At 50.5% G+C, this 15,350-nt stretch overlaps 2 protein-coding genes across 2 annotated transcripts; one reads left to right on the top strand and one right to left on the bottom strand.

Moving 5' to 3' along the window:
* Positions 1-5: 5 nt before the first annotated feature.
* On the bottom strand, positions 6-14,818 carry LOC128721809 (intermembrane lipid transfer protein VPS13B). The gene is made up of 7 exons (XM_053815602.1): positions 11,859-14,818; positions 8,663-11,785; positions 8,439-8,595; positions 6,700-8,370; positions 5,971-6,630; positions 3,207-3,421; positions 6-3,132 (listed from the first exon to the last, which is right to left on the bottom strand). The coding sequence occupies exons 1-7, from the start codon at positions 14,816-14,818 to the stop codon at positions 150-152; spliced, it is 11,769 nt and encodes a 3,922-aa protein (XP_053671577.1). The 3' UTR covers positions 6-149.
* LOC128721810 (alanine--glyoxylate aminotransferase) lies at positions 4,286-5,904 on the top strand. The gene is made up of 3 exons (XM_053815603.1): positions 4,286-4,956; positions 5,089-5,184; positions 5,448-5,904. The coding sequence occupies exons 1-3, from the start codon at positions 4,286-4,288 to the stop codon at positions 5,869-5,871; spliced, it is 1,191 nt and encodes a 396-aa protein (XP_053671578.1). The 3' UTR covers positions 5,872-5,904.
* Positions 14,819-15,350: the final 532 nt, after the last annotated feature.

Here is a 15,350-nt window from a genome sequence, read left to right as displayed (position 1 = left end):
GGGCTTTTTGCCACACTATTAGATAGCAGGCGTCCCCGTTTATTGAGGTACATACAACATCTACATACGCGGAGCGTCCGTGTGAGGCTCGTACAGACTAACCCTTCAATATGCGAAACCTATCTAAACCCTATGACTGGAATGAATGTTCAACACTCGAACGGAGGAAAAGCCACGCTGTCCTCCGTGCCGCAACCTGGGTGGTTGTCGGTGGTCCGTTTCAGGAGGTCCACGTAGGTGATGAGATACTTCACCAGGTTCTCCTCCAGGAATATCACCACTTTGCGCTCGCTGTCGTCCTTTGTGCCATCCTTGTGGTCCACCTCAAACTCATCCTCGTTCTCACCGGCCATTGCTGCCGTGGTGGAAGCGGTTTCATCATGCAACAGCAGCATCCCGGAATCGTTCATTCCGTCTTCGTCCACTTCGCTAGCCGTGGAAGATTGCTCGATGTTCAACACGACCGATCGTTCATCAACAACTGCCGATTCAACTCCGGCAGCCGTCACGGAACCAGTTTCCTTCAACGTGAACGCTTCCTTGCCAGCGGATCGTCCATAAATGGGCTGCTGTGGGGCAATCCGTGGCAGTTGCATAGTCGAATCACGCACAAAATCGTACGTCCGGCTCGAGATCGGATACTGGTCAAACTCGGAACACGGCGGAGGTGGCAGCTTTGGCCGCACGCGGATAACAAGCCGTGTCGCATCACCTTCCTCATCCGTCTCAAAGAACACCGTCTTGGGGTCAAGGAGCTCCACCAACTGGCAATCGTGCACGTCGTACATCACGAAAGCCTTGCTGTAAACCGCAACCAGCACGAGCCGATACTCGGAGCCGTGTGTGGCCAACGTTGCATGAGCCGTGAACAGCAACGAACCTTCACAAATGGCCTGTGGTTCCCAGAGGGCCTTGTACGGGATCAGTTCTAGTCGCTGGAGAGACTGACGGGAGCGCAATTTCGGCTTTGGGAGGGTGTTGTAGCCGACACTTTGCAGCATTCCTTGGCCTGTTAAGGCGACCAGTTCGGCCGCACCACTGATCGGTTTGGCCAATGCACCGACGATGCCTTTGCCCATGCCGGTCACTACACCGAACGGATTAGTGGCCTGTAGCGGATGGTGAGCCAATCCACCAACAGCTCCGAGCAGGCTTATACCGAGACCGGTCAACCCCTGCGTAAATCCGTCAGTCATTCCCTGTGGACGGCGTCGTCGTAATGCGTCCGTACGCTGCACGTGCTCCGAATCAAGCGTCAACCGGTCAAGATTGCGCGATACCGATTGAGCCAGCTTTGTGACCGAATTGACCGTTCCAGCGGTTATGTTACGGATAAGCGAGGCTGAACCTTGCGTTACACCAACTAGGAAACCCCACGGACCTCGGAAGAGTCCTTGTACGGGTAAGGACACGAAATCACGCAATCCACTCGTAACCGATCGCGCCAATCCGCTAGGGCTGCCGAGGATCTCGAGCGAACCGATCACCCAACCACCACCGAATATTGCCCCCGAAAGGTAGTGCATTCCGACCGCATTACCAAACTTAACCGGAAGCGAACGCACCGATCGGCGTTCGAAGGCCGCAAACTCGAGCGGGCTGTGATCAAGCGCGATATAGAGACGCATGCAGGCGTGTACTGAGAGTAGCACGGCGAGGGGTTCGATGCGTACACTCCGGAATTTGACCGGTTCTGATAGGTAGCTGGATTGTTGCATGACCTCTCGCGGTATGAGCACTTCACCGGGTTGGCAACGGACACGCACTGATCCTGGTTCGTCCTGGTATTGCTCCTGGCGCGTATCCACTGGTAAACACTCCACCAGGTAGTCGACCAGCACGTTAATGTACGTGTCCTCGATGTACGCCCGGATCGGGTTCACCTTAAGTCGTACCGCTTCCATTCCAGACCATCCGCGACCGGATCCATCGTCCTCGTGGTGGTCGGTAAGATCACACTCAAGCGTACAAAGTGCCACTCGAGCCAGCTGTTCGAGCTGATCCTCCAACCGGTAGTGGTTCGGTGGGCTTTGTGACGGTAGCTTACGCTGCTTTGTTTCGTGATCTTCGCTACACAGGACGACTGGGAAGTCGTACTCACCGTCTGCGTGCAGCTCGTTGTCCACCTGCACGTTTGCACAATACAGGGTGGCTCGGTTCACGGTGTTTCCGTGCGATCGACGTTCTGCCTTGAACCCGATCCGATCGAAGTTGAACGAGATGATGTCCTTTTTGTTACACGCACGATTCGGCTCATCGTTGAACAGCGTGATCATGATCGACCGGAAGTAGCTCTGCAGTAGCTCTTCACGACCCGGGACGTTCGATTGCGTGTCAAGCTCTTCCTCCACATCCACCGGCCGATAGTCAATGGGCGGACCGGTACGATCGGAGCTTGTTCCCGTCTCCTGGGAATCGGAGGATGACTCAACCGGATTTGACAGGCGCGTACGGATGTCCTTGGCGGAGAACTCCAAATCCTTGCTAATGTAGTCGATCACCAGCGTTGTCGTGCGGTTGCGGACTCGCACCGCTAGCTTTAGATCACCGTAGAGCGGAACGTTTAGGAAAATGCTCTTGTCCTCGTCGGTGGTGACCGGATGGGACCACCGAATGGCGCTTCCACTAACACAGGCGAATATGAGCGCCATCTCCTGCTCCTGCGGATCCGGGAATTGTTCGTCCAGCGTGGGTGGTGTGTAGAAAACCGTCTGCCGCGAATCCACCGTCTGAAACCAGGAAAAGTTGCTCTCTACCGACTCGGCTACGGCCGTTGCCGCCTTGTTCGGTTGGACGGTATCGGACTGAGCGACAAATATGTTAAAATCGGTCCGATTTTCGATGGCATACGACGGACACGGATCATCGTAGATCGACACGTGCTGTTGGCCCTGATGTGTCACGATCGACAGTGACAGTGCATGGTGCCTTCGTTCAACCGGACCCACGTGGTACGGTATGCTGAGGGACTTCCGGGCGATCGGTTTATTTAGGTAGATCGGAGCGGAGAAATCAGCCCCGTTTTCACGCCGCTGATACACCGTCAGATAGTGGTTAAAACTGGCATTCGGTTTGATCTTTCCCTTGCGCTGGGATACGTTGTTTAGCATCGTTATAGCGGTCCCTTTGGGGCTGTGGAAGAAATAAGCAATGTGACGTTAGAAAACGACGGCCTTTTTTGTGCTAACGATCGCTTGCATACTTACTTCTCACATTTGGTGTCATTTTTCGGAATACTGTAACAACAACTGTGGGGCCCACTATTGCCCAATTTGAACTGCTCAAGTCGTTCGTTGGCCGGAAGTGCAAACGACCAACAGTGCAGATCGAGACTCGAGTAGTTGGAGACGACGAACTGCGAGGCTAAGATGAAAATTCGAACTTTGTTCTCTGTCAGCGATGTCAGGACTAGATTCATAACCTGGAACAGAAACGAATATCATGACTCAAGGGTTAGAATTTGAACTCACATTGCCGTTCAGTTGCTCACAAACTCTAACCGAAAAGAGTGAAATAACACACATCTTTCTTCCTGATAACTCCCGCTAAAAACCATGACCTAGGCAACCACGATTACTCGCCACGAAAACCACATCCTTTTACCATCTCTTGATGCATGGATACAACGACCTTTTCGCCCTCGTAGACCCAGTTTTATGCCTTGCATGTGATTCCGTAATAGATAGATCATGGAACAAAAAACGTTGTTGCATCGCATGGTTCAACTTCGTTAAATTTAAATGTCCCATAATGATCCGTTAAGGGAATCCGGTAGCCCAATACCAGAGCTACAGCAGGGAAGAAAATGCGTCATGACTGTTACAACGTAAAATGATGAAAAAACGAGAGAAAAATAAGACTTAATTTTTCGTTACAAAACATTCGCAGCTTCACCGCGGAGTCTGCGACGGTGTTTTGCGTGACATACGACACGATGACGCGTTGCAAGCGCCAGCTTCACCCAACGAACCTCCCAAACGGAGGGAGGCATGATTGTTTTCTTACGCTCTCTCGGTAGATACGCACCGGGTGGATTGTACAGCTGATAACGTACTCCAAAACCAAACTACCCACACAACGACGCCAGCTGTGAAAAAGCCTGCGAACAAAACCACACACGCAGCAGATAAGTTCACGTTTGCACGTTGGTTTCATAAAAACCGGTCGATCGCCGCTGGAATCAGCTTAGTCAGTCGTAGTTCGGCGCGGGTTCGCGACACTAAACACGTACGAGAAAACGCGGTGAAAGTAAGAAAAGCCTCTTGATCAAACTCGCACAGAAAACATGGAGTATCGCGTGAGTGCCCCGGAAGTGTTGCGAGATGCGCTAGTTGTCCCCGACAAACTGCTCATGGGTCCAGGTCCGTCTAATGCGCATCAACGCGTTCTGGAGGCGATGAGCCGACCGATTCTTGGCCATTTACACCCGGAAACGCTGAAAATTATGGACGACATCAAGGCGGGTTTGCGGTACCTGTTCCAGACGAATAACGCCGGCACGTTCTGTTTGAGCGCTTCCGGCCACGGTGGCATGGAAGCGACCCTGTGCAACCTGCTCGAAGACGGTGATGTCGTGCTGATCGGACACACGGGTCACTGGGGTGATCGGGCGGCCGATATGGCCTCTCGGTATGGTGCTGACGTGCACATGGTTCGAGCTGCCTCAGGTAGTGCTCTGACGTTGTCCGAGATCCGGAAAGCCATCGAAACCCACCGGCCATCGGTATTGTTCCTGACACAGGGTGACTCCTCGACGGGAGTGCTCCAGAGTCTGGAAGGTGTCGGTGCGCTTTGTCGAGCGAATGATTGTTTGCTGATCGTGGACACGGTTGCGTCACTCGGTGGTACACCTTTCCACATGGACCGCTGGGAGGTAGATGCCGTTTATACCGGTTCGCAGAAAGTGCTCGGTGCGCCACCAGGAATTACACCAATTTCGTTCAACCATCGAGCCGTGTAAGGGAACGAAACCGTCCGTTTGTCCGTTATCAAGCTGCGTCATGTTGGTTTAATGATACTTTCTTATGCTTCCTTTTTTTTGCATTCACTACGCATTCTGATCTGGAATGTTACGGAATGACCGAACAGTGACCGATACAAACGGCGCCAGTCAAAGGTGAAGGTGTACTACTGGGATATGTTTCTCGTTGGCGACTACTGGGGTTGCTTTGGAAGACCACGCATGTAAGCAAACCTACGGTGAAGTCCTTCATCATTGCACTGAGTATTAATAAGACTGTCTAAATGCGCCCATCGCTCAACGCCTGCTTTGAATTTTAGCTTAGATTAGATAGGATCTGTACTGTAGTTACATAAAGTAAACGTCTTCTCAATCTCTATCAGATGCATTTTTTCAGAAGCGGCCATAAAAACGTGACAACCCGACACGATACGGGCCACATAAGACACACAACCAGACAATGATAACTGAACTACCTATTCCACAGCTACCATCACACGATATCATCAACTCTGCTCTACGGTCTACGTGAAGCAATTGCCCTGGCATGTGAAGAGTCGATCCCATCGCTCATTGCCCGACATCAGGATTGCGCCAAACGGCTCTACGAAGGATTGCTTGGCATGGGCTTCGAACTGTACGCTCAGGAACGGGACAGACTGCCCACCGTTACTACCATTCGCGTGCCGAAAGGAATCGACTGGCTGCAGGTTGCGCAGCATGCGATGAAGACGTACTTGGTGGAGATCAGCGGAGGACTAGGACCAACTGCCGGTCAGGTGTTTCGCATAGGGCTTATGGGACAGAATGCTACCAGCGAGCGAGTGGACCGAGTGCTGCAGGTGTTCCAGGACTCGGTCAAAGCGGTTAAACCAGACTTTGCGTTCCGTAGAAATACGTCAAAAATGTAATGTAAAATGTACCAGAGTGGAATGTAAATGGAACACGGAACATTTCTTCTACATAATAAATTTGCCCAAAAAAGTATCTTATTCTAGCTGTCGACTTACCCCAGTTTCCGTGCGAATACTGATGTCGATTGAACCTTCCAGTGGTAAGACGGCGAACCCGTTCGGGGACTGCTTCTTAGCGTCCGCACCGTTAATGTAGATGAGCTCTGATTGAAGCGGCTGGCCAAGGCCAACATGCATCTCGAGCGTGAAGCCCACCTCCACGTGGATCGGCATAATTATGCTGTTTGGAGCGATGATATTCGTATCACTGCTGGTGCAGTTCTTGAGCCGTACTTCACAGCCCAACTGGTTGATGAAGTGAGCCCATGGAGCAATGTTCAACATCAGACAACACGACATTTCGTACGAGGTCGAGCAATGATACAGCGGGAACGTGGCTTCCTGAATGGAGTTTTCCCGCCGCCAGCGTAGCTCTTCCTCACGTGAGCACGGCCAATTAGGCAAACGTTGGCCTGTCTGCAGCGCGTCTAGTGCCGCCTCGATACTGCGAAAGCGAACGGGCACCTGGAAGAACGTCTTCCCATCGATCAGCCGATAGGAGAGCAGAGCCTTGCGTTTGTCTTCGCCATGTGGTGAGGTAAAGTCCATCCGAAACGACAGCTCATGCTCGTCCGAGTACGTCCCTGCTACATTCAGCTGTTTTCGTTGGCCCTGCCCATAGATGGAGTAAGACTGATCGAGTTTTTCATCATAAGCCTGTGGAGAAATATCAACAAAATAAGTTAATATGAGAAAATGCATTGTGCTTTACTCCAGGCAACTTACCGTCGTGTTGACAGTTAGCAGAGACTCAACCATAAACAGTGGCCAAACGATCACTAGTACCCGTTCCAGGACTTCTCCGGTGGCGGCCGATTTGCTATCTGAGAGTTTTTCGCGCACGATTCGTACCCAATAGCTGATATATCCTTCGCGAGTGATCGTTGTCGTTGGTATCTTTACCAGGTATGGCATACTGCCTCCGTTCTGAATCTCACGCAAAGGGACATCTCCCGACCAGCCGATACGGCCTCCATCGCTTTCGATAGCTATGTTGATAGTCTGCTGGGTTTTGTTATTAGCAGGTGAAAATAAATTCGCACTATTGCCGGATGCTATTTGGAAGCCCGTCGTCGTGTAGTTACGATCACTATTCGGTACAATCTTGTAGTATCGATACTGGAACTTTAGGCTTTGCGCGGTCATATTGTAGAAACCGATCTGTCCCTCGATCGTGATACTGCGCTGAGCGCTGCTACCATGACCACCGCCGAGTGAAATGTTGCTTATCCGCACCAGCAAAATCTTTTCATCCTCCATATCTTCCTCGTGAATCGGCTGAACGCAGACCTGCTGCAAGCTCTCTGAGGACACGTCAAATGGTCTCGTTGCCACCTGCGCCGTCCCTTCGGTGAAGTAGATCTGCAGCTGCTGAGCCTGCCGGCAGCTACGGAACGCGTATAAGCACAGCTCATTCGGTCCAAGGTAAATCATTTCGGTCGTTCCGGTTTGGCCAAATTTAAGGGCAACCTGGGTACGATTGCACACGATATATCTGCTGTATAGTACTACTGGCGGATCGGTCTCCGCTGTCAAGCTACTCCGACCCCAGATTCGCTCTGCCACGGCAAGATTGTAGCCGATCGAGGGACCATACCGTAGACAGATATCGTCAGATATGGTCTTCAGTTCTAGTGACCGCTCTCCGATCCAGCCGTACGCTTTCAAATTGCTCACTTCTATAGCATTTTCGAAGGTAAAATGATTATAATCCAGCAACTCACAAAGCATACTAAGCTCAGCGCTCACAAACATGTCTAGACTATCATAGATCGAGCACTGGCCACGCAACCTGTTTGCGTTTATCATCAGAAATTTGTGAGGACCGAATTCGGCCGACTCTCTGCAAAGTCTGTATCGTTCGAACGGCTTCGGAAGTTCGCGGTCGGGATCGAAACGTACGTGATTGAAGAAATTCAACTGCACTGGCCTAAGATCGATCGTTATATCCACGTTCGGTACCAGTCCCGCACTGAACATCGAATCAACCCGCATACAGGCAACGAATATTTTGGGATGCAACCGATACGGTAGGTTCACCACGCGCTGTCCTGGCAGATAGGAACTGTCACTGAGAACGTCGGTGATGCTGGTCAGAAATGTTCTGCCGCGGGTTCCACCCAGTAGCTGATGGTTCGTATCGGCATCGTTGTCGTCATTACCGCCACTAGTTCCGATGTCTTCGTCCTCGTCATCTCGAGAACGGCCAGCTACCTCGTCGTAGACCACGTTCTGCGTCATCACGATTCTCCAAATGGCTGACGAAAGCTTGCGCTTAGGTAGCTTAAGGTAGGTTTTCTCGTTCTCGGAGAGTGTAAATTGACATACCTCCACGAAATTGTCGCTTATTTCTGCATAGTGCTCCAGCTTGCACTGGATGTTGACCGATTTCGTAGTCTGGAATAGGTAAAGTAAAAGTTTTATTAGAACATCTACTGTGTTTTTCTTCCTTAATTTCGACCTACATTCATGGGAACTGGATAGACGATCACTTGGTGTAACGCACGTGGTTGTGGATATCGCCAACAAATGATACCGACCTCACGGTTGATGATCTTGATCTGATAAGGAAGCGGTAGTTCATTGATTTTCATTGATTCGATGAACTGAAAGGCCCCAGCCCTGGAACGGGGAAAATCAAAATTTTAATAACACGAAAATGTATGCTGAGTACGCTAACTACCTTTACCTCAAATCATCCTGATAATACTCCTCTTGCATCTCTTTCGAACGCTTGCGCTCGAAACGCGGTGGGACGATCGGTATGAGCAATTCGTGGCTCGGTGACATGTTCACGCTACGCACCGTTGAGACGGAATCCTTTCGGCTGTCTTCACTTGACGTTAGCGCTCTTTCCATGTCCTTTCGTATCAGCTCCATTTGTTGAAATACGTACGGAATGAGATCTAGCTGCATATAGGATGATTTCACCTTTATCTGCACCAAAGGATCACGCTTCCAGTATTCCTGCGAGAACATCAGCTCTAGCTCAAAAGAAAATGGATGAAGCACTACGAATGCGCCGGTACTGAGCATCAGCTCGTTCAGTTCTAACCCAAAAACAATCCGTTCAGGTCGCTCCTGTACCCGCACAGTCGATCGCACCGAGGAGAACGATACTTTCATGCTGTACTGCGAGGCCGTACTCGACACATCCTCGTCCACCAGATGCAGCATCACTTGGGATAAGCCTATGTGAATTCTTTCCACATCGAACAGCTGAGATTTAACTAGCAAAAATTTGTTCCTACTTAACACGGGCTTTAGCGGCGGTTTTGTTGCTTCATTCGCACATCCTTTACTTGAAGTTGGTGGGATGAACAGCTCATTCAGCACACTTACGAGTTCCGTCACCTGCTTTACTTTGCCATGCGAGATGGTAAGCTTTATCGGTCGCTTAAAATCAACCTTAAGTTCGCGATTGCGCTTCGTCAGACTGTTCACAAAGCGTGCCTTCACTATTGGTTGCGGTATGCCAAGATCGTCCGGTTCACCGGTAACCGTTTTTACGATAGCGAGATCGCCTACTTGAACTGTCAGATCAAACAGTGATATTTGAAAAATGCGCTCGAGCATGTTCAAGGATACGAGCGCATTTGGTTGGGCAAACACCAACCTTACCGTGGGTGCATCACCACTACTTCGTTCCGCTTGGGTATACAGATTTATCTTAAAGTGTCCACCCAGCAGACACACTTCGTACGGAATAACCGTTTGAGCTATCGAAGAATTCGTCTGTGAACGTGTGTTCGGTTTGATAACGCTCTCTGACGAACGCGATGAAACTTTGCGCTGCCGTTGGGGGCCACTTTTCCTGCTGCCACTCGAGAGGACCTGCCTGCCGTCCGACGTACGATACGATTCCAGTCCCGAATCCTGCTCGCATTTGGATAGCTTCGAGTTGCTCCTACGAAACCGCGACGATGGAACCGAGTCGCGGTAGGTTTTCACTGATTCTCGGCCAGTGTCTTCTCCGGCCACAGCACTTGAGGCGAACGTAAAAGAACTGGACGCATCTACCGAACTGTTGCTACGCGATAGTGCCACGGTGCCTACCGAGGAATGACGCGGTGATGTACTTGGTGTCGGGAACATGCGGCACTTGATGTCATTGACTTTGGTCAGCAACCGTTCGGCCAACCGTAACTGATCGAGATCGACATCCACCACCAAATCGGACATGCAGTTCAGCTCGACCGCGCGACTGCAGATCAGCACGTTTTTGTAGATAATACACGGCGCGTAGATGGCGGAAAAGTTGAACTCTTTAAACACGGTCACGAGCTCGAAATGGGACGAACGTTGCACTCCCTGCTGCAGGTTGTTCCACTCGAATGCCGGATTGTCGTGATGGGTGGTGGATGTTTGCTGCTCGTGCAAATACCGCACCACATCACCCCAGTTGGCCGTGCTTAGTGAGACATCCTTCAGCAGCAGTTCGTACTGGCGGTCCTCAATTTTTGATCCCGGTACGTTCAAAATGCGCATCTGGGCTGCTTTGGTGTATACGTCCGGTCGGAGCGGAACACGACAGATCGGATTCTCAACGTTATGGTGCACGGTTATCGCGGTAACCTTAAAGATGTACACCGAGCAACGCTCATCTGGTTTTTCGGTCTGTTCGGTGCGCAGTGGCAAGAACACGGTGATGCCCTTGCTAGCGAACAGAATCAATGGTAAATCCTTCACACCCAGCACGGGGCTTGGATCCGCGTTCGAGCCCGGATTGCTCTCATCCGGTTCCGAGATCGATACGGGGTCAGGTTGGAAGGCGTGCAGTAACTCCCCGAGCAGGTATAGATCCAGCCGTAAATCGACCTGCTCCATCTTGATCAACACCTCCACAAGGATCTCGTTGTGCTCGCGCGTTTTTCTCACGGTGTCCCACTTCGAGTGGACGCTCTGGGTTTCCGCTCTGGTGATGGTCATGCCAAAGAACGTGTCCGTTCCGGCTGCTTTACTCGACTCACTGGCCTCACCCGTTTGCACCGTTAGTGCTAATGCTTCGTTGCGCACCCATTCACCTGCTGGCCCGTCTACCCATTCGTAACAAGCACCGCTCATGCCACCAATCTTCGCCTTCATCTGAGAGTACACTTCTTGCTTGTCCAGCGAATAGATTATATCCTCAAAGTCGAGCTTCAGTTTAATGCGTTCCTTTCGCGCTGCTCCACGTTCCTCCCGTGTAATGCAGCTGACAGTGATCTTGGAAAAGGTCCACTGTAGCCACAACGAGGGCATCACCCGGCGTTTTCCCTCTTTGGATCCGTTCAAGTTCTCTTTCAAGGTTTCCTCGGAGCCTCCACTGGAGTTGTGCCCAAGATCCAGAAATTCTCTGAGATCGCCAGCTGCTATCGTGCTGCCACCTGGTTGGTTTGGTATCTCGAGACATTGGTGCAAGGTTTTCGATTTTCCGCAACCAGAATCCGGTTGCCGTTCTCTGGACTGCAGCATCGGCAGCTGCATCAGCCGCTCCAGAGTGGCACGCATCAGTCCCAGCTGTTCTTTTACCATCGTTACCCGGAATGGGGACGTGTCGATGTGAAAACATACCGATGAACACGTGGCAACTGCTGATACGTCATCGTTAAAGTTTAGTACAAGGGAAATGTTGGTCGTCGTTTCGTCAAGCAATTTGTTCATCTCTCCGTTCTGGTACGTCCAGCTCGATGCGTTAGCTAGGGAGATAGTCCAGGGGAAGCTTTCCTTCTCCGCTGGCCAAACGGATTTGGCGATACTGATCGGGAATCGGTTTATGCTACCGGACAGCGTTTGACACTTGAATGCAGAATTAACAGTAATCAGAGGCAACCTGAAGCGAGAGAGCGTTCATTTTCTGTTAAAAAAGTGGATTTCTCTAAAACAGAAACAATCACCGTACTCACTTGATCATAAATATTTCGTTTTGTCCGAACTCGTCCTCTAGCGAGTCACTTAACGAGTGGAAGATTATGTTGTTCATCGGAAGACATACGGTAAAGTGACTAATTTCCAGCTGAAAGATGATCTTTTTGGCAAGCTTAACCCAAAATTGCTTATCTGCGGGTGAGTTTTGTCCTTCCCGATCAGGGTTGGTTTCCTTTGGGGCTATTTCGTCCACGCCAAGCGTAGACGCTGGTACATGTACAGCGGCACCGGCATGTACGCCAGCTTTGCCCGAGCTCGAATGGACAGAGGTGGCTTGTAAGGAGTGCTCCTTTTTACCGTCACTTCTAGCGTCAGTCCGAACACGTGCTGCAGTCGTACGATTGGAATGTTTCACCGTACTTCCTCGGAAACGACCGTAAGGTGCGCTTTGCTCTACTAAAGGAACCGCCAGCTGCCACAAATGCAGAAACGCCAGAAAGTTTGGATCCAGATTGAGGCTTAGATCTAGGAGCTTTGCATACAGCAACGGCGGATGTTCTACTGTTGCTTCGAACTGCTTGGGCAACTGAAATATTACGGTTAAGAAGTCTTCTTCAGTGGAATGATCTGGCCAGAGGGCAGTGAGGGATTTCTCGTTCGCCAGCGCGTACTGATACGTGAGGAGCTTCAAGCTACGAGCCAACAGTTTGTAGCATTCAGTGCGATCAGCTTCAACCTTTCTGAGGTGAACGTACGAAAGCAGTAGGTCTGCTGTAGGAAGTGATTGTTGGTACAGACTATCCCAGTCCAGACAGGGCGCCTCTTGCCGCGCCACCAATGATTGCAAGATGGTAGCACAAGTAAGGCCTTGTAATGGATTTGCAGATAGTTTCAAATCGGTCACGTTGAGATTGTGCTCTGCCTTGTTTAGCTCCCCGTTGGGCCAGAGAGATGGATATATAAGGAACCGTTGTTGACAATTCATGCTGACCGCCGTGACAACGGTTGTGTCGGTCCATTTGGAATGATGAAGATTCACCTGCAACCGTTCCAAGTTACCCGATATCGACTGGTAGCAGGCATCAAAAAGCTTCGCCGGAGGTTCCGGCAACTGGCAGGTGGTATAGACTAGCCGATTTGGGTAGAGTGGCGCCAGAATATTGCACTCTACACGGGTAAATTGAACCGTGAGTGAGGGTTTCGATGCGGAAGGTGCCATTTTTCCGCTGCTAACCTTTCGCAGCAACAGTTCAGCTGGTCCATGATCATACGAATGCAGCTCGATCGTGGGACTCTGCAACGTAATGTGGATCTGCCTCAAGGGGATTTCGTGCATAAGTGCGTCATAGTCCTCAGCTGAGGGTGGAAGCAACTGCGAGAGTGCTGGCAATGGTTTATCCTCATAGTATGGTGGATATTCGTAAAAGTCCTTATACGATGCCAGCGTCTCGAAGCGATGTATGGTGTCGGCATAAATTCTAGCGCGAAATGGACCCACAAACATGCGTATCATATACTTTTCGGCTAGATTACTGAACTCCAAATCGCTACCAAACTCCGAGGTTCTCCTATCGTCCGGCAACTGTACCTCGTGAACGACATCGATCGCAATGGCAGGGAACTTCTTCAACAGGCGATCCTGACTAACGCTGCTTAGATGGTAGTTCCAGTTTACATTGTACTTTAGCTTACCTCCAGCACTGTCGCTGAAGAAAGAGTTTTCCAGATGATCCGCATTTTCCTCACTACGTTCCACTTCTACGGATTCAAAGATATCCTTCACGCCTGCGTTTCGGTGACCACAGGGGCAATCTTCGAGTGACTGAATCTGCACCCGCGAGATACCGGCCGTAACGTTGAACCACTTCAGGCCACAGGCGATCATTTCTCCGCAGACATTGTGCAAATCGAACCGCAAAATTGGGCGGTATTTTATTTTCTTGGTTGTTCCTACCATCCCATCGCCAATCAGTTCCTGCGTCTTGAAGATAATACGCAGCTGATCGATATACAAGCCGGCGTGCAGGACGCGGAAGTCATGCTCCTCGGTATGATCGCTAGCGTTTTCCTCCGGAAAGAAGGACGGAAGCAGATTCCAAGCCCACGAGAGCAGCGATTCTTGACCACTTTCGTCTTCCACATCCAGACCACCATCGGAAACGGTATGTGCTGGTTCGTTCTTTAGCTTCCCCTGCTTAAGCGCCAGTGCCAGATCGAACAAACGCATCAGCATCGGGAACTGCTGGGAGGATACGTTAAAATCTAGAAATTTGGAATGAACATCGATGCGTGTTAATGAGGAGCGATCCTGTGACGAAACGTTGTACTTCACAAGCATGCGCAACTGCAGAGTGCTGCGGTACAGGACGGGTTCCTGGCAGACCTCGATCTTTCCGGCCGAATTACGCTTATCCAAGCAGATGGTCAGGTCCACGATATTGATCAGCTTCCGGAGGGACACCTTCGTCGGTGACATGTCAACGAAGGCCGGATTCCAGCCGCCATCGGCCGATTCCATCGACAGCTGCTGTATGTTCATGGAAACAACGATATCCTCCTCGACGTACTTTAGTATCACGTTGTGGCATCGGATCGTGATGTTGTTGGCGATTTTATTGATCAACGATGCCATATACCCCGGTGGAGGTACTTCATCCGTGCCCTTGCCCTTCCGCGGCGGCTCTCGCTTCGGTACGTTACGATCATTGTTGTCGCGCAGTTTCAGCACAAACTCGATCGTATTTATGGTGATTACGATTGGTTCTGAGGCAATCTTCGTCCACGGAACCCGTATCGACAGCTCGTGGATATGACCGGAGAGAAAGTTGAACGGCAGCTGTAGCTCCTCTTCCAGCACGTCGAGCTTTAGGTCCAGATTCTGAAAAATGACCTCGCCACCCCATAGCGAAAGCTGCGAGTCTTCGGGACGGATGTTTTTCACGTACTTCTCGACATAGCTCAGGATGATGGGAGTAATGTACGATTCGATTTTGAACATTACTTCTCACTGGATTTACGCACTAGGTTAACACCGGGATGACTGTTCCACCCGTTTTTTTTTTACCGCAATGGGCAGCTTCCTTCGCCCTATCTTACTCCACGCTTGTGCGAAACTTAACCGGGTGGAACGACTAAACTGACTCGAACCACATTGCCGTCACGTTATCACAAATTGAATGGAATTAAATCCGACATGGATAAAGTACAGCCTCTAATTGTATGTGGCCTGTTCTGATATCGTTCACTCAGCGAATCAGTTAGCAACAAACTTCACGTAGCTGATAAGACAGATTTGGAGGACAATTCACTTGAATTTTATCGCAAAATTTTGTATAGTAAAATAACCAGTTCAGATGTTACATTATTCTGACCATCGCACGAATTTGAACTGCCATAATATCGCAGATAGCATTGCTTGTTTGTTGCGGGCTACTATTCCACGCTAGCGGAAAACAAAACATCGTTTTCGCTATGCACTGTTGGCACTTTACCTAGAAGTGTGTTTGCATGGGTGTGCCGGATTGGTTTGT

This window comes from Anopheles nili, chromosome 2, assembly GCF_943737925.1.
Source record: "Anopheles nili chromosome 2, idAnoNiliSN_F5_01, whole genome shotgun sequence".
Classification (NCBI taxonomy): Eukaryota; Metazoa; Arthropoda; class Insecta; order Diptera; family Culicidae; genus Anopheles; species Anopheles nili.
This window is presented reverse-complemented; position numbering and strand designations above follow the sequence as displayed.